This window comes from Chiloscyllium plagiosum, chromosome 28 (assembly GCF_004010195.1).
Source record: "Chiloscyllium plagiosum isolate BGI_BamShark_2017 chromosome 28, ASM401019v2, whole genome shotgun sequence".
In the NCBI taxonomy this organism is placed as follows: domain Eukaryota; kingdom Metazoa; phylum Chordata; class Chondrichthyes; order Orectolobiformes; family Hemiscylliidae; genus Chiloscyllium; species Chiloscyllium plagiosum.
In genome coordinates, this window is record NC_057737.1 from 589139 (window position 1) to 615653 (window position 26515).

A 26515-nucleotide genomic window follows, 5' to 3' on the forward strand; every position below is an offset into this window, starting at 1 on the left:
CAGGTCCCTTTTATATCTTTCCCCTCTCACCCTAAACCTATACCCTCTAGTTCTGGACTCCCCGACCCCAGGGAAAAGACTTTGTCTATTTATCCTATCCATGCCCCTCATAATTTTGTAAACCTCTATAAGGTCACCCCTCAGCCTCCGACGCTCCAGGGAAAACAGCCCTAGCCTGTATAGGTCCCTATAGCTGAAATCCTCCAATACTGGCAACATCCTTGTAAATCTTTTATGAACCCTTTCAAGTTTCACAACATCCTTCCAATAGGAAGGAGACCAGAATTGCATGCAATATTCCAAAAGTGTCCTAACCAATATCCTGTACAGCAGCAACATGACCTCCCAACTCCTACACTCAATACTCTCACTAATAAAGGAAAGCAGACCAAATGCCTTCTTCACTATCCTATCTAGCTGCGATTCTACTTTCAAGGTACTATGAACTTGCACAACAAGGTCTCTTTGTTCAGCAACACTCCCTTGGACCTTACTATTAAGTGTACAGGTCCTGCTAAGATTTGCTTTTCCAAAATGCAGCACCTTGCATTTATCAGAATTAAACTCCATCTGCCACTCCTCAGCCCATTGGCCCATCTGGTCAAGATCCTGTTGTAATCTGAGGTAACCCTCTTCGCTGTCCACTACACCTCCAATTTTGGTGTCATCTGCAAACTTACTAAATATACCTCCTATGCTCACATCCAAATCATTTATATGAAAGACGAAAAGTAATGGACTCAGCACCGATCCTTGTGGCACTCCACTGGTCACAGGCCTCCAGTGGGTGCACAGTTGCACAGTGGTTAGCACTGCTGACTGACAGTGCCAGAGAACAGGGCTCAATTCCCGCCTCAGACGACTGACTGTGTGGAGTTTGCACATTCCCCCCGTGTCTGCGTGGGTTTCCTCTGGGTGCTCCGGTTCCTCCCACAGTCCAAAGATGTGCAGGTCAGGTGAATTGGCCATGCTAAATTGCCCGTAGTGTTAGCTAAGGGGTAAATGTAGGGGTATGGGTGGGTTGCGCTTCGGCGGGGCAGTATGGACTTGTTGGGCAGAAGGGCCTGTTTCCACACTGTAAGTAATCTAATCTAACCTAATCAGCCTGAAAAACAACCCTCCACCACCACCCTCTGTCTTCTACCTTTGAGCCAGTGATGCATCCAAATGGCTAGTTCTTCCTGTATTCCATGAGATCTAACCTTGCTAACCAATCTCCCATGGGGAACCTTATCGAACACCTTACTGAAGTCCATATAGATCACATATGGGCGGCACGGTGGCTCAGTGGTTAGCACTGCTGCCTCACAGCACCAGGGACCCGGGTTCAATTCCCACCTCGGGGAACTGTCTGTGTGGAGTTTGCACATTCTCCCCGGGTCTACGTGGGTTTCCTCCGAGTGCTCCGGTTTCCTCCCACAGTCCAAAGATGTGCAGGTTTGGCCATGCTAAATTACCCGTAGTGTTACGTGGATTAGTCAGGGGTAAATATAGTGGGGGTGGGTTTCTCTTCAGAGGGTCGGTGTGGATTTGTTGGGCCAAAGGGCCTGTTTCCACACTGTAGGTAATCTAATCTAATCTACCGCTCTGCCCTCATCAATCCCCTTTGTTACTTCTTCAAAATCTCAATAGAAGTTCGTGAGACATGATTTCCCAGGCATAAAGCCATGTTGACTATCCCTAATCAGTCCTTACTTTTCCAAATACATGTAAAAAAAACCCTCCAACAACTTAACCACCACCGACGTCAGGCTCACTGGTCTATAGTTCTTTGGCTTGCCCTTACCACCTTTCTTAAACAGTGGCACCACGTTAGCCAACCTCCAGTCTTCCGGCACCTCATCTGTGGTTATCAATGATATAAATATCTCAGAAAGGGGCCCAGCAATCATTTCCCTAGCTTCCCACAGAGTTCTAGGGTACACCTGATCAGGTCTTGGGGATTTATCCACTTTTATGCATTTCAAGACATCCAGCACCACCACCTGTGTAATATGGACATTTTTCAACATGTCACCATCTATTTTCCCACATTCTATATTTTCCATGTCCTTCTCTACCATAAATACTGATACAAAATACTTGTTTAGTATCTCCCACATCTCCTGCGGCTCCACACCTAGGCTGCCTTGCTGATCTCTCTATTCTCTCCCTAGTTGCCCTTTTGTCCTTAATGTATTTATAAAATCCCTATGGATTCTCCTTAATTCTATTGGCCAAAGCTATCTCATGTCCCCTTTTTGCCCTCATTTCCCTCAAGTATATTCCTACTGCTTTTATACTCTAAGGATTCACTCAATCTCTCCTGTCTATACCCATCATATATTCCCTTCTTTTTCTTAAACAAAACCTCAATTTCTCTCGTCATCCAGCATTCCCTACACCTACCAGCCCTTTCCTTTCACCCTGACAGGAATATACTGTCTCTGGACTCTCATTCTGAAGGTTTCCCATTTTCCAGCTGTCCCTTTATCTGTGAACACTTGCCCCCAATCAGCTTTTGAAAGTTTTTACCTAATACTATCAAAATGGGCCTTCCTCCCATTTAGAACTTCAACTTTTAGATCTGGTCTATCCTTTTCCATCACTATTTTAAAACTAATAGAATTATAGTCGCTGGCCCCAAAGTGATCCCCCACTGATGCATATTCCTCTAAACCCTTCCTATTCATATACCCATCCTGATGCCTTTTAAATGCTGTAATTGTACCAGCCTCCACCACTTCCTCTGGTGAATTCTGAAGGACATAGCTGAGGAGATTGTACAGGCATTGGTGGTGATCTTTGAGGAATCACTGGAGTAAGAGAGGGTCCCAGAGGACTGAAAAACGGCTGATGTAACACCCTGTTTAAGAAGGGAGGGAGGCAGAAGATAGGGAACTATAGGCCAGTTAGACTGACATTGATTGTTGACGGAATTTTAGAGTCCGTTATTAAGGATGAGACTGTGGAGTACTTGGAAGCGCATGGTAAAATAGGGCTGAGTCAACATGTCTTCATCAAGACAAGGTCATGCCTGACAAACCTGTCAGAATTCTTTAAGTAGATAATGAGCAAGTTAGACAAAGGAGAGCCAGTGGATGGGACCTATTTGGATTTCCAGAAGACCTTTGACAAGTGCCACACAAGAGACTCTAAGATAAAAGCCCATGATATTAGGGTCAAAGTACAGGCATGCACAGAGAATTGGCTGAATGGCAGAAGGCAGAGAGTAGGGGTAAAGGGATCTTTTTCAGGATGGCAGCCAACAATGAGTGAAGTTCCGCAGGGGTCTATGTCGGGACCACAACTGTTCACTTATTTCATTAATGATCTGAACAAAGGAACTGAGGCACGATTGCTAATTTGTACATGACATGAAGATAGGTGGAAGAACAGGTCATATTAAGGAAGCATGAAGATACCATTTTCCTAGCCAAAGCTGTTCCAGTACAGTTACAACATTGGCATCTATCCAACAATGTGGAAAATTGTACAGGATGTCCAATGCACAAAATGCATGACAAACCCAACCTGGCCAATTACTGACCCATCAGTCTACTCTCATTCAACAGTACATTGATGGAAGGAGTTGGCAAAAGGCTCCTACTGAACAATAACCTGTTCACTGATGCTCCTGACCTCACTGAACCTTTATTCTAACATGGACAGATGAGCTGAACTCAAGAAGGGGAGAGAGGGAAACTGCCATTAAGGCAGCATTTCACTGAGTATGGTATCAAAGAGCCCGCGCAAACTTTAAGTTAATGGAAATAAGCAGAAAATCTCTCTGCTGGTTGCAGTCATTAAGGAAGATAGTTGTAAGTGTTGGAGGTCAGTTGTCTCAGCCATTCCACATGACCAAGAAACAGCTGGAGGCATAGGATACTGGAAAGGTTGTGGACAACATTCCGACCATTGTACTAAAATCTCCAGGAGTTCCTCAAGGTAGTGCCTTTGGCCCAACTTTCTTCAGCTGTTTCATTAATGATGTTCCCGCATTATAAGGTCAGAATTGGGGTTGTTTGCTGATTGCTACACAATGTTAAGCACAATTTACACCCTTAGATACTGAAGCAGTTTGAATCCAAATACAGAAAGACCTGAACAACATTCAGACTTTGGCTGACTAGTGGCAAATAATACCCAGGCCTTGCAAGTGTCAATCTCCAACGAGAGAATCCAACCATTGTGCCTTGACACCTGATGGTATTACCATCACCAAATCCCCTAATGACATCCTGGGTTACTGTTGAGAAACTGAAGTGGACTAGCCATATGAATACAATCACTACAAGACCAGGTCAGAGGCTAGGAATCGTGCGCTAAGTAACTTAGCTCCCTACTTTCAAAGGCCTGTGAATCATTTAAAAAGCACAAGTCAGTTGTGTGATGGAATACTCACCACTTACTTGGATGACAGCAGCTTCAACAACACTCAAGATGTTTGACACCACTGAGGACAAAGTAGCCCATGTGACAGTCATCTCCTCTTTCATCTTCAACATTCACTCCCTCTACCACTGAAGCTCGGTGGCAGCAGGGTGTACCATCTACAAGATGCACTTGAGAAATTCACCAAGGGTTCTTAGACAACACCTTCCATATGCCAAACCATGACCAGCTAGAATGACAAGGGCAGCAGATAGATGTGAATACCACCACCTGCAATTTCCCCTCCAAGCCATTCACCATCCTGACGTAGAAATATATTGTGCTCCTTCAGTGTTGCTGAATCAAAATAGAACATAGAAAAGTACAGCACAGAACAGGTCTTTCGGCCTCAATGTTGTGCCAACCTGTGAACTAATCTAATCTTGAAATTCCCTTCTGAACAACAATGTGGGAGACCATACTTTCCAAGGACCACAACTTGTTCCCACCTCATCTCAAGGGTGATTCAGGTGGGCAATAAATACTGGCTTAACCAGAGTTACCCACAGGGCCTGAATACATACTAAGGCTTTTTTAGGTTCAACATTATATCTCCCCTTTAATATTTCATGTATCTTGCCATGAAACCCAGAACAATTAATAATTTGCATAGTTAACTTATAAGCAACCAGCACTGTTAAATATTTGCAGAATCACAGTTGTATTAAGTTGCCATTTTTTAACCATCAAAATGTTTTTACTCGATTCCCTGAGAGGTATATTTCAGTTAGTGTGGGACCATTCCCATTTTGTACAATTGAAAAACTGAAAGGGTTTCAATTGGCTGTAAAAATACAGGATCCCCAAGTGAGTCTCAATGGCAATGCCATAAGCCTCAGCAATACACTACAAATAATCCTGCAGAGTGGTCACAGAGAAAGTAAATTCAACTGTCAGCAGTAACACTGACTAAATCCACAGCAAAGCCCATGCAGACAGATAGATTCCACGGCACGTGGAGTCCAATACAGCAATGATTGCCTTCTTCAAATGAGAGTCAACAACAGATATGTCGGAGTCTAGTTTTGTCTGTTGAGATCCCAGGTACCTATGCCATCCAACCTGCTTCAAAGATATGGATAAGCATCTGGAAGCTCAGAGATGTAATTATTCAGTGAGGTCGTCATTACAGATGGGAAGGGGGAGATCAGGCACTATCGTCCAAATGAGACTCGCTGCTGTGGAAATGAAATAATGCTCTTATTCAAACTGGTTGAACTATACCAAGCTCAGCAGGAACAAAGTGCTGTCAACTAGAGGTTGACAAATATTCTTCTGTGCTGAGCCCTTATTTGCAGAGATTTATGTCTAAAAATGTTGTATTTTGCAAAGAAGACAATTTATTTTATTGTTTTATAACAGAACATTCTTTAAATAGCTCAGTCCTAATAGTCACTTGCCTTTCACAGCAAACTGTTCTTACATCCAGTGAATGAACAAAAGTGTTCCAAGGCTCAGAGCTATCAGAACTATATTACTGAATGAACATAAGAGAATGCTTAGTGACCTTCCCTTATCTGAGTGATAGGGATCAGCTTGTTTGCTGCTTACATACATTGTGGAATCACAGTTTGAGGTCTTGGGAGTTATACTCACAAATTAATCTCTGCATCTGATTGGCTTTATGGGCTCCATGAGAGTTTTCAGGCCTCCACAAATGTACAATTAAGAGAATATCATTAGAGTTGTATGAAAATCAGTTGCAGAAAAAATGCTGTATTTCACACATGTAAAATCAGGATCTTGATAATATTTCACTGCCCTGGAAGTGAGAAACCTTGATAGAAATGTTCACTACCTTCTATTGTATTTCGCATTCACAAAAGAGCTTATCGTGGGAAAACAGGACTATAACTGCGTAGGTCTGAAAGATGTTTATAGATTGAAAATGAACATCAAATAGATAAAAATAACAATAGTTAGGAATACATTACAAGAAACAAAGTAGAGATTGAAGTGGATGATGCCACACTGGAATGAATTATTAAGTTTTGTCAAGTTAGGTTAACAGAAGATGGCAGATGTGACACAGACATGAGGAGGAGGTTAGAGAGAGCTCAAAGTAACTTTGTCAAGATGAAGGGTATGTTAACAACAAAGCTTGTAACAAGGAGAAACCTCACAGGATGCAACATTCTATTCACTTTCCTGTCTACCTCAGGAACTTGAGCAATAAGTAAAGATCTGTGGAAGAAAACGGAGGTCTTTGAAATGTGGACGCTATGATGTCTGCTAAAAATTTCATAAACAGACCATGAGACAAATAAAGAGCTGTTTGAAATTGCAAGATCAAAAAGTGACATCCAGAAAAGAGCAAGGAAATCTTTTGGCCATTTGATCAGAGCTCCAGCGATCTGTTACAGAGGGGGAAAGGCAGCAGGGCTCAATCTTTACGTATTTGGATAATAGGTGTCACAGGGTGGTTATAGATGGTCTCTGGTAGATATGAGAGGATGACAAAGACAGACAACAGGCTATACCATGACAGCAGATCTCCTGGCAGGAGGAGCGACAAGCAACAGATCTACTAGTAATGTAGCCCCTGGTTTCACTTCAAACTTAGTCACTACATTAAATGTTCTTTCTGAATCTAAACTCTACTGCACTTCATTTAGCTTATTGAATCGAAGCAGGCTACTCTGCCCACAATGTTTGTGGATAGCTCAACGTTCTGCACACTTCAAACAGCCAGATGAGCTAACCAGACTACATACATCTACAGGGGTCTGTTTGTCCATGGCATGCTATAAGGAATACTTAATGCATGTTCAAGGAAGAACATGTTATCATCTGACTTGGCACTCAACAGCTTCTGGACTCAGCAACAACTTTAAGTAATAACTTCTGCCGCCATCTTGCTAAAGGTATTTTTCTTCTTTCCCATTTTTGATTTGTTAGGTTAGACTTTGTCTCGGTTCTTTCCTTTTATCGTTACGTTGTATCGACAGTTTTTATGCAGCAATTCACATATCTCCTCAGTTCTGACAAAAGGTCATTGACCGATGAACAAGGAATAAGCAAAGGCCACTTGGCCTTCTCAGCCTGCTTCCCCATTCAATAAGATCATGGCTGATCACATTTTAACCTCAACTCTACATTCCTGCATATCCCCGATAATCCTTCATCACCTTGGGAATAAGAATCTATCACCCCTGCCTGAAAAATATTGAAGTTCTGTCGAGAAAGTGTAAAGACTCACAACTCTACAGGAGAAAACCGGTTTCCTCATCTGCTTTAAATGGGCACTCCTTGTTTTTAAACTATGACCATTAGTTCAAGATTCTCCAGAACTGTACAACTAAAACATTAACGCTCCCTCCACATAGGCTATCTGACATGCTGAAATTTTCCAGTTTTATTCTGCTAGTCCTGCATTACATACTTTGTCCCCATAGCCTTACAAACACTTCCTCCACATTCCATTTTGAAAATCCCTATTGAATCTGCTTCTATCATCTTTTGAGACAGCGTATTTCAGAATACAGTAAATCACTGTCAAAGAAATAGTCCTCATCTCGCCCCTACTTCTACAAATCTGTGTTGCCAGGTGTAATGGTACAGACTGCTAAATAGAAGCAACAGTCCTATGGGGGAAAATGTTCAAAGTTCTTGTTTTAGTTCTGGATGTAGGTTTGCTCACTGAGCTGGAAGTTTCGTTTATCTGGTATGGTGATAAAACGTCTGAAAACGAACTTTCCAGCTCAGCGAGCAAACCTACATCCAGAACCTCAACCTGAGCTACAACTCTTCTCAAAACTTGCTGTTGTTTTAGTATAAAGCTGGAAGGTAAACCAAAGTAGTGAAAACTGAACTCCTAATTTCTGACATGCGTCGAGTTAATGACCAGTTAATGAGTTATATGGGGTAGAAATACATATTGCATAAAATGGAAAACATGGGGAAAAAAGCGATGAACTGACTGGTCTGACCCTCCAAAATTTTATTCTCTATCAGTCAGCAAAGAGTAATATTGTGCACAATGTATAAACAGCTTTAAATCCAATTCTGCAGGTTTTATTCTGGGAAGCTGGATTAATATTACCCCAGAAAAGTGATTTCAATCTTCAGTACTATATCACTTGAAATGATAAAGCTGTCCCAGGATCACACTAGAAAATAGTTCAGTCACATTTACAAATGGTGATTCAGAACAATGAAGGACAATGGGAACAAATCAAAGGAGTCAGGCTGCACAAGAACCAGGAATTCCTTGAGGGTGCAAGAGCAAGGTTTAACATATGTTGGAATTGCTATCAGCTATTGCAGAATTACATTCTCAGGCATCTTTTGTGGAGATGCTGCAAAAAACTACAAAAATAAAAGTAAGTCTCTAAGCGGATTATTGCTTGTCTTGATAACAGGATACAATATTTTAGTTAGACGGTTTTAGCAGACAAACCTGTGCAACCTCAGGGAAAGCAGTGAGTCTTAAAATGCAGTTATTGCTCAAGGAAACTAATGTTGCACTCTACTTGAAGAATATATCCGAATGGGCATTCTTCATTGAATCTTTTACAGTACATCAGCATTTCCCATCCCATTCTTTAATAAAGCACACCAGGGAAGTTAAGGATAGGATTAACAGGAAGGTTCAGGCTCATTATATCTTCATGTTCTCTGGCCAGCACCTGTCTTGGGCTTGCTGCAATGCTCCAGGGAAACACAAGCTGGAGGAACAGCACCTCATTTCCCACTTGGGGACCCTCCAGCTTCCGGGACTCAATATGGAATGCAATCAATTTAGGCCTGAACACTTTCTCCCATGACCTTACCCCAACAAACAGACACCAGGTCTTGTTGTCACACAGTTTGCTATCACAACCATAGCATTGTCAGCTACGACTGGTTCCAATTAGCAGCTGGAAATGTGTTGCTGGAAAAGCGCAGCAGGTCAGGCAGCATCTAGGGAACAGGAGAATCGACGTTTCGGGCATTAGCCCTTCTTCAGGGCATTAGCCCTTTCCTGAAGAAGGGCTAATGCCCGAAACGTCAATTCTCCTGTTCCCTAGATGCTGCCTGACCTGCTGCGCTTTTCCAGCAACACATTTCCATCTCTGATCTCCAGCATCTGCAGACCTCACTTTCTCCTCCAATTAGCAGCTATTGATTCCCCAGGTTGACCTTAACACATTCCTTTGTCTGTCCAACTGTTGTCGTCTCTCTCTGGGTTTCAATTCTACCTCTTGTTTATTTTCCCCCACCAGCACCCCATCTTCTGTATATATGCCTCAACCTTTTCCTATATCAACTACATCACTTCTGAAGTGTCACTGGACCTGTAACATTAACTCTGTTTTCTCTCCATGTATGCAGCCAGATCTGCTGGGTTTTCCCAGCAATTCTTGTTTTTGTTTCCAATTTCCAGTGTCTGCACTTCTTTGGTCTATTGGTTAACACCCTGGTAAACCTTTTCTGTTCCCTCTCCAAAGTTTCCGCATCGTTCTGGTAATGTGACGACCAGAATGGAATGCAAGATTCCAAATGTGGCCAAGCTAAAATTCTATACAGCTACAACATGTTTTGCCAATTTTTATACTCTATACCCTGACCAACGAAGGCAAGCATGTCACATGCCTTCTTGACCACCTTATCCACTGTGTCACAACTTTCAGGGAACTGTGAACTTGCGCACTTAGATCCCTCTGTACATAATACTTCTGGATGTTGGTTTGCTCGCTGAGCTAGAAGGTTCGCGTTTAGACGTTGCATCACCATACTAGATATCATCAGTGAGCCTCTGGATGAAGCACTGGTGGCATGGCCTGCTTTCTTTTTGTGTGTTTAGGTTTCCTTGGGTTGGTGATGTCATTTCCTATGGTGATGTCATTTTTGGTCTTTTTCTCTGGGGGTGGTAAATGGGATCCAAGTCAATATGTTTGTTGATAGAGTTCTGGCTGGAATGCCATGCTTCTAGGAATTCTCGGGTGTGTCTCTGTTTGGCCTGTCTTAGGATGGATATGTAGTCCCAGTCAAGTGGTGTCCTTCCTCATCTGTATGTAAGGATATTAGTGAGAGTGGGTCACGTCTTTTGGTGGCTAGTTGATGTTCGCGTATCCTGGTGGCTAGTTTTCTGCCTGTTTGTCCAATGTAGTGTTTATTACAGTTCTTGCAAGGCATTTTGTAAATAACATTTATCTTGCTTGTTGTTTGTATAGTGTCTTTCAAGTTCATTAGCTGCTGTTTTAGTGTGTTGCTGGGTTTCTGGGCTACCATGATGCCAAGAGGTCTGAGTAGTTCCGAGAAGTCTTTGATATAGGGGAGAGTGGCTAGGGTTTCTGGACGTGTTTTGTCTGCTTGTTGGGGTTTGTTGCTGAGAAATCGGCAGACTATATTCATTGGGTACCCATTCTTTTTTAATACACCGTATAGGTGATTTTCCTCTGCTCTGCGTAGATCCTTTGTGCTGCAGTGTGTAGTGGCTAGATGAAATAATGTTCTGATGCAGCTCCGTTTGTGGGTTTGGGATTGCGTCTGTAGTTCAGTATTTGGTCCACAAGTGTCATTTTCCTAGATGCTAGTTTGAAGCTCCCCATTGGCTGTTCGCTCTACTGCAACATCTAGGATTCCTAGATCATTTATATTTATTTCAAACAGGGGTCCCAGCATTGCGAATTAGGTTTATTGTCACATGTACTCACATCAGTACACTAAAATGTTTACAAGTTACCATTTATGGTGCCGCCTTAGGTATAAGGGTACCTAGGTCCATGGGGAATACCAGTGGTGATAAACCTCCATTTTGAAAAACACCCTTCCTTCCGAGTGGCACAAGCAAACCTCCCTACCAGGAAATTAGTCTCTGTGTTCAATGACTAAGCCAAGTATCTCAATCCATTTTACCAGCTCACTGTGGATCCCATTTACCTTCATCTTCTGTATCAGCCTGCCATAAGGGACCTTGTCAAAGTCCTCGCGAAAGTCCATATAGATTACATCCCTAGTGTTGCCCTCATCAATCGCCTTTGTCACTTCTTCAAAAAGCTCAATTGAGCTTGTGAGACATGACCTTCCCTACACAAAGCCATGCTGCCTATTGCTAATGAGCTCATATTTTACCAAATGTAGGTAAGAATCTTCTCTAATAATTTCTCTACCACTGACATAAGACTCACCAGCCTGTAATTTTCCAGATTATCCCTGTTGCCTTTCTTAAACACAGGAACAATGTTGGCTCGTCTTCTGGGACCTCTCCTGTGACTAAAGTGGATACAAAGATTTCACACATGATCCCAACAATTTCCTCCCTCAGTATTGTGGGATAGATTCCATCAGATCCTAAGGACTTGTCTCCTTTAAGGTTTTTCAAAACACCCACTATCCCCTCTGTTTTTCATGCCAATATGCCCCTGATATACAGATAGCTATTTGTTAGTGACCTCACCCACTTCCTCCAGCTCCACGGATAAACTTCCTCCTTTGTCCTTGAGTGGATCTACCCTTTCTCTAGCTACCCTCTTGCTCCTTATATACACATAAAACACCTTGGGATTTTTCTTAATCCTGTTTACCAAGGACATTTCATGATTCCGTTAGCCTCCCTAATTCCTTGCTTAAGTTCTTCCCCGCTTCCTTTAAATTCTCCAAGGACTCTGTCTGTCTTCAGCTTCCTAAATCTTACCTTTGTCTCCTGCCTAATATTGTAGTAGTTAGTATTCCACCAACTTAATACTTTCACCCGAGGACTGTTCTTATCCTTATCCCTAAGATAGCTTATACTTACAGAGCATGTCACTGTTACCAAAATGCTCCCCCACTGAAACTTCTCTCACCTAACTGGGCTCATTCCACAAAACCAGGGTCTCGTATGGTGCCTTCTCTAGTTGGATGTTTTAAATATTGCTTAAAAAAAAATCTCCAATATATAGCTAACAAACTCCCCCCACTCAAGCCCCTCGCACTAATGGAACCCCAGTCAATGTAGGGGAAGTTAAAATCACCCACCACAACAATCCCTATTGCATTTACATTTTCCATAATCTATCTGCATATCTGCTCCTCTAACTGCCACTGGCTGTTGGGAAGCTTGCAGTACAACCCCAAAGTAATTGCACCTTTCCTATTCCTGAGCACTACTTATATTGACCTCGCTGGATGAGTCCAAGGTGCCCACCCTTAGTACAGGTGTTAAGTCATCCCATATCACTAACTGATATGTATTAATCCAAGTTCATCAGCCTTACCTGCCATACTCCTCACGGTAAAACAAATATACCTCAGCTTGCCAGTTTTTTTCTGCTTTTCCTCTTAACCTTATTGGCGTTTGTCCAACTCCTCCTCAGTCATTTTACTTGCTGATCTACTATTCTGATTCCTGACCTCCGACACAAACCCTTTCGAGTGGCATGAGCAAACCTCCCTACCAGGAAGTTAGTGCCCCTCCTGTTTAGGTGCAACCTTCTCTTCTTAGATAGGTCCAATCTGCCCTGGAAGACATCCCAATGATCCACATATCTGAAGCTATCCCTCCTACACTACCTCTTTAGCCACATATTAAGCTGTGCTATCTTCCTATTTCCGAAAGCTAGTACTTCCAAATACACCTGTTGGAGTATAACCTGTTGAATGTGGGCGGCACGGTGGCACAGTGGTTAGCACTGCTGCCTCACAGCGCCTCAGGCGACTGACTGTGTGGAGTTTGCACGTTCTCCCCGTGTTTGCGTGGGTTTCCTCCGGGTGCTCCGGTTTCCTCCCACAGTCCAAAGATGTGCAGGTCAGGTGAATTGACCATGCTAAATTGCCCGTAGTGTTAGGTAAGGGGTAAATGTAGGGGTATGGGTGGGTTGCGCTTCGGTGGGTCGGTGTGGACTTGTTGGGCCGAAGGGCCTGTTTCCACACTGTAATGTAATCTAATGTAATCTAAAAAAAAATACCCTGATGTTGTGTGATTTTGAACTTTGTCCATCCCACTCCAACACAAGCACCTCCACATTATTCCCATTCTAAACCTCACTGGCATGTGGCACACAGAGGAATCCCAAGATTACAATCCCAGACACCCTGCTTTTCAATTTATTACTTAATTCCCTGAACTCCCTTTGCAGGACCTCATTGCTTTTCTTGCCTATGCTATTAGTACCAATGTATACCTCTAGCTACTCACCCTCCCTTCTGAGAATGTTCCCTGCAATCTCAGATGGTGTAATACATGCCTGTTTACATCCTCCGTCCTCAACATCCAAGGCTCCAGATATACCTTTCAGGTGAATCTGTACATCGTTAAATCTAGTCTTCTGTTCACAATGTGGTCTCCTTTCACTGGGGAGACTAAATGCAGACAGGCTGTCTGCCTTGCAGAACACCTACTTTCTGTCGTAAAAATGACCCCAAGCTTTCAGTTGCCTGTCACTTCAACATAGCACCATGTCCCCATGCTAACATTTGTCACAGGCCTTTTGCTGTGTTCCAGCAAACCTCAACACTAGCTCGGAGAACAGCATCTCACTTTCTGTTTGGTGACCTTGCAGCCTCTGAGACTCAATATGAGATTTAATAACTTTAAAGCCCGAATCTATCCTTTGTTTTAACCACCCTCACACCCAGCGCTGTTATGACATGGGTTGCTTTTAGCAAACAAACACATTTTCATCCACTCTTGAGCTGTTATCACATTTATGGCTTGCTTTCAGCGCAAGCTACCCAATCTTTGCTACCCTCAGCTCTCATTATTGCTTACTCAGCTTCTCTTCTGTCCTGACCTCAAGTTCATCTGGACCATCTCGGACACCTCCCTCCCCTTCCTGGATCTCTCCATTTCCATCTCCGGTAACCGACTCAACACCGAGATCTCCGGCAAATGAACTGACCCCATCAGCTACCTGGACTACACTTCCTTCTCCCCCACTCCTGTAAAAACGCTACATCTTACTCTCAATTCCTCCACCGTATCTGCTCCCAGGAGGAGTAATTCCACCCCAGGACATCCTAAATGACCTTCTACTTCAAGGACCACAACTGCTCCTCCTACGTGGTCAACAATGCCCTCCAGTGCATCTCTTCCACTTGCTGCACCTCCACCATTGAACTCCACCCTTCCAACTGCAACAAGGACTGAACACCCCCCTCCCCGGTCCTCACCTTCCATCCCACTAATCTCCGGATACAGCGCATTACTCTCTGCCATTTCCACCACCTACAGTCAGACCCCATCACCAGAGATATATTTCCCTCCCCACCCCTATCTGTGTTCTGCAGAGACCATTCCCTCCGTGACTCCCTTGTTAGGTCCATGCCCCTCAAGAGGTGTAAAACCTGCGCCCACCCATTCCCCTCACTTCCATCAAAGGCCCCAAAGAATCCTTCAACATCTGGCAGAGAGTTTTCTGCACATCCATCCATCTCATCTACTGTGTCCGTTTCTCTCGATGTGGTCTCCTCTACATTGATGAGATAGGACGCCAACTTGCAGAACAGTTTAGAGAACATCTCTGGGACACATGTACCAAACAACTCCACTGCCCTGTGGCGGACCACTTCAACTCCCCGTCCCACTCCCACTCCACCAAGGACATGCAAGTCCTGGGTCGGCTCCACCGATAAATCTAAGAAGAACGTCTTATCTTCTGCCATGGGACCCTCCAGCCACAAGGCATTGACGTTGATTTCACCAGTTTCTTCATCTCCCCTCCTCCCACCTTATCCCAAATCCAAATCTCCAACTCGGCACCGCCATCTTGAACTGTCCTACCTGTCCATCTTTCTTCCCACCTATCTGCTCCATCTTCCCCTCTAACCTATCACCACTCCCGTCCAACTGAAACTACCTATCGCCTTCCCAGTTACCATCCCCTCAGCCCCAACTCCAACCCTCCTATTTATCTCTCAGCCCCTTGCCCCCACATTGCTGATGAAGTGCTTATATTTGAAACGTCGATTCTCCTGCTTCGCGGATGCTGTCTGACCTGCTGTGCTTTTCCAGCGTCACACTTTTTGACTTCTCTTCTGACCTGCCATCCATAATTCCCTTGTTGCCTTTTCATATCCCTCTCTCTCTTTGGGGTCCATCTACACCTATCTGTTCATCTCTCTATCAACTTTACCTTCAGCATAAATACCAAGTTTTCCTAGCTGCTATCTGTTCTGTTAGAGTCACCAGACTTGAAATATTAACTCTGTTTTCTTCTGTCAGATGCTGCCAGACCTGCTGAATTTCACCAGCAATTTCTGTTTTTGTTTCTTTTGGCAGAGGCTGATTAACTTGACACAACGTTTCACTGAAGCTTGTTGCATCCACTTCTGTAATTAGTTATTGCTACTCCAACTAACTTGGTGCCTGGTTCAGGAAGATATGATGGTACATGAGGTGGGGTCACGTTAAGGTAATACTTGGTTAGCTTACAGAAAGCTATGATGTTAGCCAAGTTGAGAAATACAACTGTTTTCCAGGGCTATCGAAAATTCGGAGGGGGTTAGCTTGGAAGCAGAATTACAACATTATGAATAAGACAGCACAGACTGTCACATTAAGTCAGCTTGTGGGAAAGATCAATCCTTTTTGTGATCAGTTGGGTGCCTGATTCACAAAGAACTGGATCCCCATATTTATTAACATTTGCACCAAATTACTGGGAAATCCACCCAGGCAGATTTAACAGTCATTATTCATTCATGAATGTGGTGCGGCTGGCAAGGCCAGCATTTGTTGCCCATCCCCTAATTGCTTTTGAGAAGGTGGCGCTGGGCTGAATATACAGTACACATATTCTGCCCATATGGATAAATCACATTAACAGATATACCTCAGCAATAGTTAGTCAATACACTGAAACTAATGATGTGTATGGGACTTTGAATAGCCTCTGATGATAGATTTGTACGTCTGGATCCTAGTGATGAGCCAAGTGGATTAGTCAACAACTTCAGTAATTCAGAATACTCTCACTCTGCCTGGTTTGGCTAGGAGTTCAACAATTCTGGTTTGGAGGGTTAACTCAGCTCAAACCTTCCACTGTCTCTTTGACCAAACTTAATCCAGTGAGTCCACAAACGGATTTTAATGTGAAATCACAAACTGGCAGAGACAAGGAAGTGAAAAGCATATCAAATGAGTTGTTTAGCAGGGAAGTAGTGTCATCACAAGTACAAGGCTCAGGCAAGCTCGGAAATGCGTCTACAAGAGAGTAGTAGTGGAAGGGAGCTTCTCAAAATGGAGAACTGTGACCAGTGGAGTTCCACAGGAATCCATGCTGGGATCACTACTGTTTGTGATATACATAAATAATCTATAGGTATTCTGATTAGCAAGTTTGCCGAATACACTAGGATTGGTGGAGTAGCAGATATTGAAGGAGACTGTCAGAGAATGCAGTAGAATAGAGATAGACTGGAGAGAAATGGCAGATGGAGTTCAATCCGAGCAAATGTGAGATGATGCATTTTGGAAGATTCCAATTCAAGGGCGAACTATATGGGTAAATGGAAAAGCCCTGGGAAAAATTGATGTACAGGGAGAGATCTGGGTGTTAGGCCCATTGTACCCTGAAGGTGGTAATGCAAGTTGATAGAGAGTGTTCAAGAAGGTATACGGCATGCTGTCCTTCATCGGATGGGGTATTGAGTGCAAGAGTTGGTAGGTCATGTTATAGATGGAAATGTGTTGCTGGAAAAGCGCAGCAGGTCAGGCAGCATCTAGGGAACAGGAGAATCGACGTTTCGGGCATTAGCCCTTCTTCAGGAATGAGGAAAGTTGGTCCAGCAGGCTAAGATAAAAGATAGGGAGGAGGGACTTGGGGGAGAGGCGTCGGAAATGTGATAGGTGGAAAGAGGTCAAGGTGAGGGAACTAACTTTCCAATAACAGAATGGGAGAACATCAGAAACAGGGGCAGGCCATTCACATCCTAAGCCGGCCTTGCCCTTCACTAAGACCAGTCTGACCTGCTCCAAGTCTCAAATCTTCCTCAATGTCCAAGTCTACTTGAGCACTTTCATAGAGCACAGAACAAAGAACAGTCCTGATTTGAAGATGCTGGTGTGGGAATGGGGTGTACAAAGTTAAAAATCACACAACACCAGGTGATAGTCCAACAGGTTTCATTGGAAGCACTCGAGCTTTCGCAGCATCGCTCCTTCATCAGGTGATAGTGGAGGGCTCAATCCTAACACAGAATTTATAGGACAAATTTGCAGTGTGATGTAACTGAAATTATATATTGAAAATTTGATTGTTAGCCTTTCATATGTTAGAATACCATGATAGTTTAATTTCTTTCATATGAAAATCACAAAACCTTTTTTTTTAAAGTTGCATTCTCAGGTTAACTGCTAACAAGAGCTCGACAATATGGTGACGGTGTTGCCTCCCTGTGTTCTCTCTCTATGCCATGATGTTTAGATTGATTCTCATCTAAAAGTGAGATAACGGAGTTTTACATGACTTCATGCAGTTTTTGAGCTCACAGTGCTACAGGAATGCATGCAGTTCGGACCTTCATCCCTCGACGTTGTGCCATTTATCTTCTCTAAGATCAGACTAACCTACATGCTTCCATTTACTTTGTTCCATGTGCCTATCTAAGAGTCTCTTAAGTTTCTCTCACGGAAAAGGTGGGGGGGTGCGGCCAGTGTTTTTGCGGAAGATGGATTGTTCCACATATCCTACGAAGAGGCAGGCATAGCTGGGGCCCATGTGGGTGCCCATGGCTACTCCTTTCGTTTGGAGGAAGTGGGAGGATTGGAAGGAGAAGTTGTTCAGGGTGAGGACCAGTTCGGTCAGTCGAAGGAGGGTGTCGGTGGAAGGGTACTGGGTGGTACGGCGGGAAAGGAAGAAGCGGAGTGCTTTGAGTCCTTCGTGATGGGGGATGGAGGTGTACAGGGACTGGGTGTCCATGGTGAAAATAAGGCGTTGGGGACCGGGGAAGGGAAAATCATGGAGCAGGTGGAGGGCATGGGTGGTGTCCCGAACGTAGGTGGGGAGTTCTTGGACTAAGGGTGTCAGGACCGTGTCGAGGTATGCCGAGATGAGTTCGGTTGGGCAGGAGCAGGCTGAGACGATGGGTCGTCCGGGGCAGTCAGGTTTGTGGATTTTGGGCAGGAGGTAGAAGCGGGAGGTGCGGGGTTGTGGGACTATGAGGTTGGAGGCGGTGGATGGGAGATCCCCCGAGGTGATGAGGTTATGAACGGTCTGGGAGATGATGGTTTGGTGGTGGGGGGTGGGGTCATGGTCAAGGGGGCAGTAGGAGGAGGTATCTGCGAGCTGGCGTTTGGCCTCAGCGGTGTAGAGGTCGGTGCGCCAAACTACTACCGCGCCTCCCTTGTCTGCTGGTTTGATAGTGAGGTTGGGGTTGCAATGGTCATGTTATAGTTGTATAGGACTTTGGTTCGGCTACATTAGGAATACTGCGTACAGTTCTGGTCGCCACATTACCAAAAGGATGTGGATGCTTTGGAGAGGGTGCAGAGGAGGTTCACCAGGATGTTGCCTGGTATGGAGGGTGTTAGCTAAGAGAGGTTGAGTAGATTAGGATTATTTTCATTAGAAAGACAGAGGCTAAGGGGGGGGCACCTGATTGAGATCTACAAAATCATGAGAGGTATAAATAGGGTGGATAGCAAGAAGCTTTTTTCCAGAGTGGGGGACTCAATTACTAGGGATCAAAGTGACAGGGGAAATGATTAAGGGAGATGTGCATGGACAGTTCATACAGAGGGTGGGTGTCTGGAATATGTTGCCAGCAGAGGTAGTAGAGGCTGGTACAATAGTCATTTAAGATGTGTCTAGACAGACACATGACCGGGCAGAGAGCAGAGATCCTTAGAAACTAGGCGACAGGTTAGATAGAGGATCTGAATCGGTAAAGGCTTGGAAGGCCAAAGGGCCTGTAACTGTGCTGTAAATGTCTTTGTTCTTTGAGGCCCTATGAGTTAGCAAGATGGGGATGGTAGTCGGGGGGTTGGGGGGGGGGTGGATTGTGGTATGAAAGGTGAGGTTAAGGGAAGAAAGGAGGATAAAATAATCACATGACAAAATGCCAAGAGAAATATAAAATGAAGGTTGAACACAGCAGAAATAAATAATTATTTCAGGAAACGTTTGAGGTGGGAGAAGAGATCTTCAACAACAAAACTGGAACAGGACTTGGAACTGCAGAACTGATTAAAGGAAAACAAGAAAAGACTCATCAGTCCAAATCACTTGTACTACAATCTTGGTTTAAACCTGTTTGGACTGTGTACATTCCTCCTTCACATTAGGAACCTGTCCATTTCCTATTTGATAAAAGCATACAAGCAGGAGTAGGCCATTCAGTTCCTTGAGTTTCCTTCCCTATTTTAATTTGGTATGGAGTAGATCATTGATCCAGATTACTTTAGTTTTAACTGGAGTTCTCACCCATGGACTGGCAACAGTTTATTCTGCAACTCAAATCTGAAGAGTGTAGTATCTACTCTTCTAATGACACTTGTGGCTTTAGTTAATAACCACATCCTATACTAAAGTCACCTTCTACATAAACTTGTAATGTCCTTTTGAGATTTGCAGAAACAAGATTTGAAAAAGCGACACTGTGATTAACCTGAAATGGAGCACCTCTCTCTGCTGTTGAGGTATCCCTGGCAAAGAACAAAATACAATGTGTGTGGGAGCTTATTCAGTGAAAATTGCTGCTCAGTCCTGCATTTCATCAAAGATTAAAGTTAAAAAATACATCATTGACTGCAAAGCACCTCTGGGACATCCTTGGGTTTTGTAAGGCACTACATAAATGTACATCCTATGGTCTTTTTTCCATGAAACACTATCCTTCTCTCTGTTGCTCCAGACTCTTACCTGAGACCTCTAGGGGTCATGGTCTTGACGTTAAGATCTGTGCATAATGAATTAAGTATAGGAAACAGTGCAGAGAGCTTGGTTGTAATGTGATGCAAGCCAAATTTCAGTGGTTAAAGAGTTAATGGAACTAAAGCTGGAACTAATCCTTTCAAAAATAAGAAATCAGTTCTAACTGGTGCACAGGTTAACAAAGTCAGTGATTGATTTTAATGATTTTAGTACGAGACACTGGGACCTGAACAGTGAGTTCAAAATGTAAAAACATATAACTAACTTGAATAAATGTGTCTTTGGGAGAAGTCGTCTGAAAACATGTTTTTTTCTGAATGGATAAATCCAGGAGAAAGCATCCGACGCTGTTGATATTAACATTTTAAAACATTTATCTTACTTTTAAAAGGTTAAGCTGGGTTTGGAAAAATAACTCGAGTCTGTTCAGGACCAAAGCCAAAGCCTCGAGGGCACACATGTGCATTTTCCCAAAAGGGTCTTTGGTTTGCCTATTTTATAACCAGCTCTGCATAGCACAAAAGTTTGAAGCATATGGCTAGACAGATGCTTCTGGCTCCTATTCAAGGCTGACAGAAAAGAAAGAAAAAATGGAAAGTTTTTTTCCCCGAGTGAAGAGCCTTGGGTACCTGGATTTTTTCCTGTCTGCGCTGCTGCTCGGCAAATCTTTTAGTTAGCGCTTGCTTTTTTGCCCTCAATTCCTTTATATCATCTTCCCCTTCACTGCCATCGGGCTCAGAGCTTTGTCCTTCGTATTCTTCAATGATGACATCTTCTTCCTGTACACAAATGGTTGGCAACAGAACTGAAGTGAGGAACAATGAAAAATGAGACTGCTACTAACAAGATACAGCAAGGCCCTGCCATCTTCAATATTCAGCTCTATACATTAAACAAAAGCACAGGAACACAGACTCGAGCCATGTCACATTCATGCCTCACTGATTAATAGCGCCTTGATAAGAATAGAAGCTGCCAGAAATCTAGACAAACATGGATTCTCAAGGCAGTCTGGTAGCTCTAGTGAACTCCAAACCTAGCAGATTCCTAAATTCAAATTCAGTAATGACTGATATTTGAACATGCCTTGCCGAATGGATAAATGCTCTACATCAGAATGTTTAGACAGACCAGATACAGTTTTATGCCATCACAATGCACTGCTGGTCAGGGAGGCAAAGCTACAGAATTGGGTAGCTAACCACATATGACAAGCACAATCCACACAAAGCAAGGATCTATCCTGCAGTCACCCCAGGCAGCCTTAAGGGTCTGCTTCGAAATACCTCACCTGGCTCTGTGCAAAGGACTGGGACCTGATCATCTCATCCATCACTTCTTAAGTGGGAAAACATTTTTTAAAACATATTCCACACCATTGCACAGCTGAGTCATTCACTCATGAGAATTCACTGTGTAGGTTGAATCCTTGGACATCACTCCAGCCAGAGCAACACAGCTCTAGGCCTTATGTGCCACAGCACATTACTCTGAGAGAAATAACTGATGGAATATTCATTGTACTGCTAGCTATTGAGAGTGTATTCAACAAGCATTGTCATCAAAAAGGTCACTGTCAATCAAAGGCTTTTGTACAAAATACAAAAAAAAAACCCAGGAGGCTACACCCTAGCTTCTAGTCAAACCTTCTCCCTATTTGTAAGTGGTGACTCATATCAGAGTACAACTGCACAGACCTTGTCAGCCCAAGTAGCTCTTCTGCAGGTGTAAAGCCTAAACAGCAAAAGCTGACAGTCAATCATCAGCCAGCATGGACTGATTGTGCTGTCAGGAGTATGAAGGCCAATCTCTGCTTCCACTGTTGCTTCTTGAGATTAGCTAACTCAGCAGATACCAGGTTTGAGTTATGGACTTTGCTAGTCAGCATTATTCAGGAGCAAGACCACATGCTAACATTTCAATGACTTTACCGATCACCAGGAGGAGGTAACATTTCAAAAATAAACGGCATAAAGTTCTCACCATGCAGGAATACCACATTAAAACCTACTGTTAAAGATCAAAACTCAGTCTCCACATTATAAAGAACTGGCTAGTCTGGAGCACTCCTCAGCTGTCCAGCTAATGCAAGGACCACACCATATCAGCAGTCCACAGAAAGCCAGGCAGGGGAAAGAAACAGTAAAACTTAGCAATAAAATAGAAGTTAGATAATCAGGCATTTAAAAACTCTGACCGTTATAATTTTTGGCAGGATTTAATATTGAGCAGATTTTTAAAGCAATTGTCAGCAGTGATTTAAGTTTTGGGGTTTATTATAATATTCCACTAAGAAGACATCGTGGTATTGAAAGAGGTTTGAACTTAAATAACTGAACAGTAGACTTGTTGGTGTCTGCCCGAGGCTACATTAATACAGTGTTGATATTGGATTCAGACAGCATAAACCCTTGGCTGGAGAGGCACCAGCAGTCTCAGAGCACTGAGTTTACTCTCTAAGTTTCACATCAGATGTACATGTACAGCATTGACAGCTTCTGAACCACAATACAGTGATGTACAGGGCTCCACCAATCATGTATGTACACTAGCTAACACTGGCGACTGGCTCATACTGTTACCTAGCAAATATTCTATTTAGTTTAAAGGGAAGAGGGAAGACAAACACTGGCGTGCCTTCTGCATGCCTCATGGATAGTAGCTTTGTATCAAAAGCCACCAGTTTCCATTTGCTTGAGAACATTAGATAAAAAACAAATTTCTATGACAATAAAATGAGCCAGAAAGATGAGGCGAGGATTATAGTGAAAAACTTGCTGGCTTAGGACCATACAGTACCATGTGGGCTGAACAATCCAGAAGTGTCACAAGGTTGCAGCTCTGTTCTGAGTGGGCTATGACAGCAGTGGGAATGTACCCAGGAAAGAATGCCCACTCTCAGCTGCTATCCACAGTTAAATATAAAACTGTACATATCAGATTAGGACAGGTTAAGACTCAGATTTAATATTTTTGGCAGTCAGAAAAGTACTGATGCTTACAATAGAGGCTGACACAGGAAGGTCTGATGGGGTCTGTGAACCTCAACAGAAGTCAGCACTTTTAATACTGGGCGGTTTTAAAGCAACTTTTGTTCGTGATTTAAGTTATCATTTAGGGTATCAAAGAATGAAAACTGGCAAGGGTGAGACTGACTATAAACTGTGACCCCAACACAATGAGGTGAAATAGATACCCTTTGCAGCTCAAATGTCTGTGAGATGTTCCGATATGATGTTTTAAAGATTTATTCTATTTGCCCTGCATAAATGTGCTCAGCCCTTAGAGAGGGCCAGCTGTCGCTGGTTTAAAATTATTAGAAAAAAAAGCCTGAAAGATTCAGAATAAATGGGTTTTCTTTCCAATAGTGACATCTCCAGAAAGTTGAGAGATGTTGGCTCCTTGCGTTATTTTCTGGCAGCACATGAAGATCCTTGCCTCAGTGACAGCAGCTTTGAGACCTTCTGTACTGTAGATCTGTGAGTCATTAACCAAGTAAACTGGATTGTGGCAGAGATCAGGCATTATCACTGCACCTTTCTGCCAATTACAAATTTTACCATCTTACCTTGGTTCTGCTAAAATATTATTTAAATTGACAAAATCCTCTCAGGACTTAAATCAGATGCTAAGTATTTGCTGGCAACAATCACTAAACAAAAGAATGTTCCCTTGGTAATGTGGTACTTTCCAGGCTCCTCTTTGCCAACTAATCATCAAATATTTGGAACAAGTACCCTTCCCTTCCTTCTTCCACCCCCAATCCCACTCCCCCATTTTATCTTTAAGGCAGTGACGGGGAAGTTTGAAAGACATCTGTTTGTGTCTGAAGCATTCCCTACATGGTCATTCTTCATATCAGCCTCGACAGTAAGAGTAGCAGACCACTCATCCACAAGATACTTCAATGGCAAGCTCCTACAGGACTTGAATGACACACACAAAGCATGGGTCATGATGAGTAGCAGGAACTTTGTGGTTTTCCCCTCAGTAGTCTAGGGACATTGGGGCTAAATACATCAAACCTAATGTTACTCTGTTAATATACTGAAAAGGATAGGAAGGGAGAAGGCAAGGGCCCATTTGAATTTCAATTTGTTGCGAGCATTTTATATGGTTGAACATACAGTAACATCGAAAATATTGCAGAGTCATGTTGTGGATAGAAAATACTTGTATTTATTATGCATCTTTAATGTATCAGATCATCCCAAAGTCTTTGTAGGAGCATTATCAGGCAGACCTGACATAGAGTTCCATAAAGATATATTAGGGCAAGTGACAGAAAGGTTGGTCAAATAAATAACTTTCCAGCAATATCATAGGATCACACAGGGTTAGGGATAATATATTAGTTTGGACAGATAATTGGCTAACCAACAAAAAGCAGAGTGTCAGGATAAATAGCTCTTTTTCTGGTTAGCAAGCTGTAACTAGTGGGGTGCCACAGCATTCGGCCCTTGGGTTCAACTATTTATAATCAATATTAATGATGTGGATGTGGTAACAAAGTATTTTAGCCAAATTTGCAGATGACACTAAAGCAGGTAGGAAAATGATCTGCAAGGTAAAAAAATAAGGAATTTACAAATGGATATGGAGAGATTAGGTAAGTGGGCTAAAGTTTGGCAGTTGAAGCTTAAGACGGATAAGCATGAGGTTATTCATTTTAGTCAGAGGAACAGAAAGGCAACTTATTATCTAAATGAAGAGAAATTTCAGAGTGCTTTGGTGCAGAGGGATCTGAGTATCCTTGTGCACGAATCACTGAAAACTGGTCTACAGGTACAGCAGAAAAACAGAATTATGGCATTTATTGTTAAAGAAATACAGTTTCAAAGTAGGGAAGTTTTTGCTTCATCTATACCGACATTTGTAAGACTGCACCTGGAGTACCGCGTACAAGTTTGGCCCCCTGACTTGAGGAGTGATGTAGAAATTATTGGAGGCAGTTCAGATGAGGGTCACTAGATTGATCCCAGAGTTGAGGGATTCATCTTATGAAGAGAGATGAGCAATTTAGACCGATACTCTTTGGAGTTTAGAAGAATGAGAGGAGATCTAATTGAAGTATATAAGTTGGTTAAAGGGATTGACAAAGTAGATGTAGAAAGGATATTTCCTCATATGTGGCAATCTAGAAAGAAGGATCATAGGTTTAGCAGATTTAAAACACAGATGAGAAATTATTTCTCTCAAAGGATCATGTCTCTGCAGAATTCACAATCGAGAATACAGTGGATGCTGGGTTATTGAGTAAATTTAAGGAGGAGCTACACAGATGTTTAATTATTAATGAATTGAAGGGTTATGAAGAGCAGGCAGGAAAGTGGAGTTAAGGCCAGGATGAGATCAGCCATGATCGTATTAAATGGCAAAGCAGACCCAAGGGGTTGAATTGCCTGCTCCTGCTCCTGCTTCTACTGCCCATGCTCTTACAAAAAGAGGAAAAAGAAGTGGAGAGGTTTAGAGAGGGAAATTGTCAAGATGTCAGAGGCCAGAATTGGAACAGTACACATATTACAAGTTTGTGGGACTGGAAGAGATTACAGAAATAAGGAAAGGCCATAGAGAGATTTGTAAACAGAATGAGAATTTAAAAATAAGACAACTTTAACTAGGTCAGTGAGCACAGGGTAGCCATTAGGGCACAGGCAGAAGAGTTTTGAAACACTTCATATTTAGAAGTAGAATACATGGGAGGTCAGGAGGGACGTGTAGGAATTATAAAATCCTGAGATAAAAAGGCACAAATGAGGGATTCAGCAAGAGACAGGTTTAGGCAGAATGGAGTCAAATAATATTGAATTAGACATGGATGTGTGTTGTAAGTTCATCACAGAAGCAAATGCAATACCAAGGCCAAAAAGACTGGTGACAGTTGACAGGGACAGGGGTGGAAACAGTAGCTAGGCAATGGAGTTTGCCGATGGGACCAAAGACATCTTTTGGTCTTACAAACATTTAGTTGGAGAAAATTGACATACAGGCTAATAATTATAGACAATGGGGAGAGACTGAAAGAAGTGGTGCTGCTAGTTTGCTAGACATCAAACATGGCGGAACTGGAGATTTCAAGATTGAAATCTAAAGATTTGTTTGGTAAGGATACTCTGTGATATGGAAAAAAGGCTAGTTAATGGAGCCACTGTACAGTGCATACCTGCTAGGATCAAATCACCTGAGAGAATAGGCTACTCAATGTACCAATGTTTCCTTAAATTACCAGCTCCTAACAGTATATATTTTTATCTCTGTGTAAGAACTCTTACTTATGTGGTCAAGGTGATAAGGGGAAAGAGGTTGTGCCTTCCTGGTTTCAGCTG

The 26515-nt window shown here is 42.9% G+C and overlaps 1 protein-coding gene across 1 annotated transcript in view; it reads right to left on the minus strand.

The window, feature by feature from the left end:
* smg6 (SMG6 nonsense mediated mRNA decay factor) overlaps positions 1-26515 on the minus strand; it is a 409499-nt gene that overhangs the window by 64701 nt on the left and 318283 nt on the right. The window contains exon 14 of the mRNA XM_043718890.1: positions 20819-20968. Within this exon, the coding sequence (XP_043574825.1) occupies positions 20819-20968 (150 nt within the window). The remainder of the gene's footprint in view (positions 1-20818; positions 20969-26515) is intronic.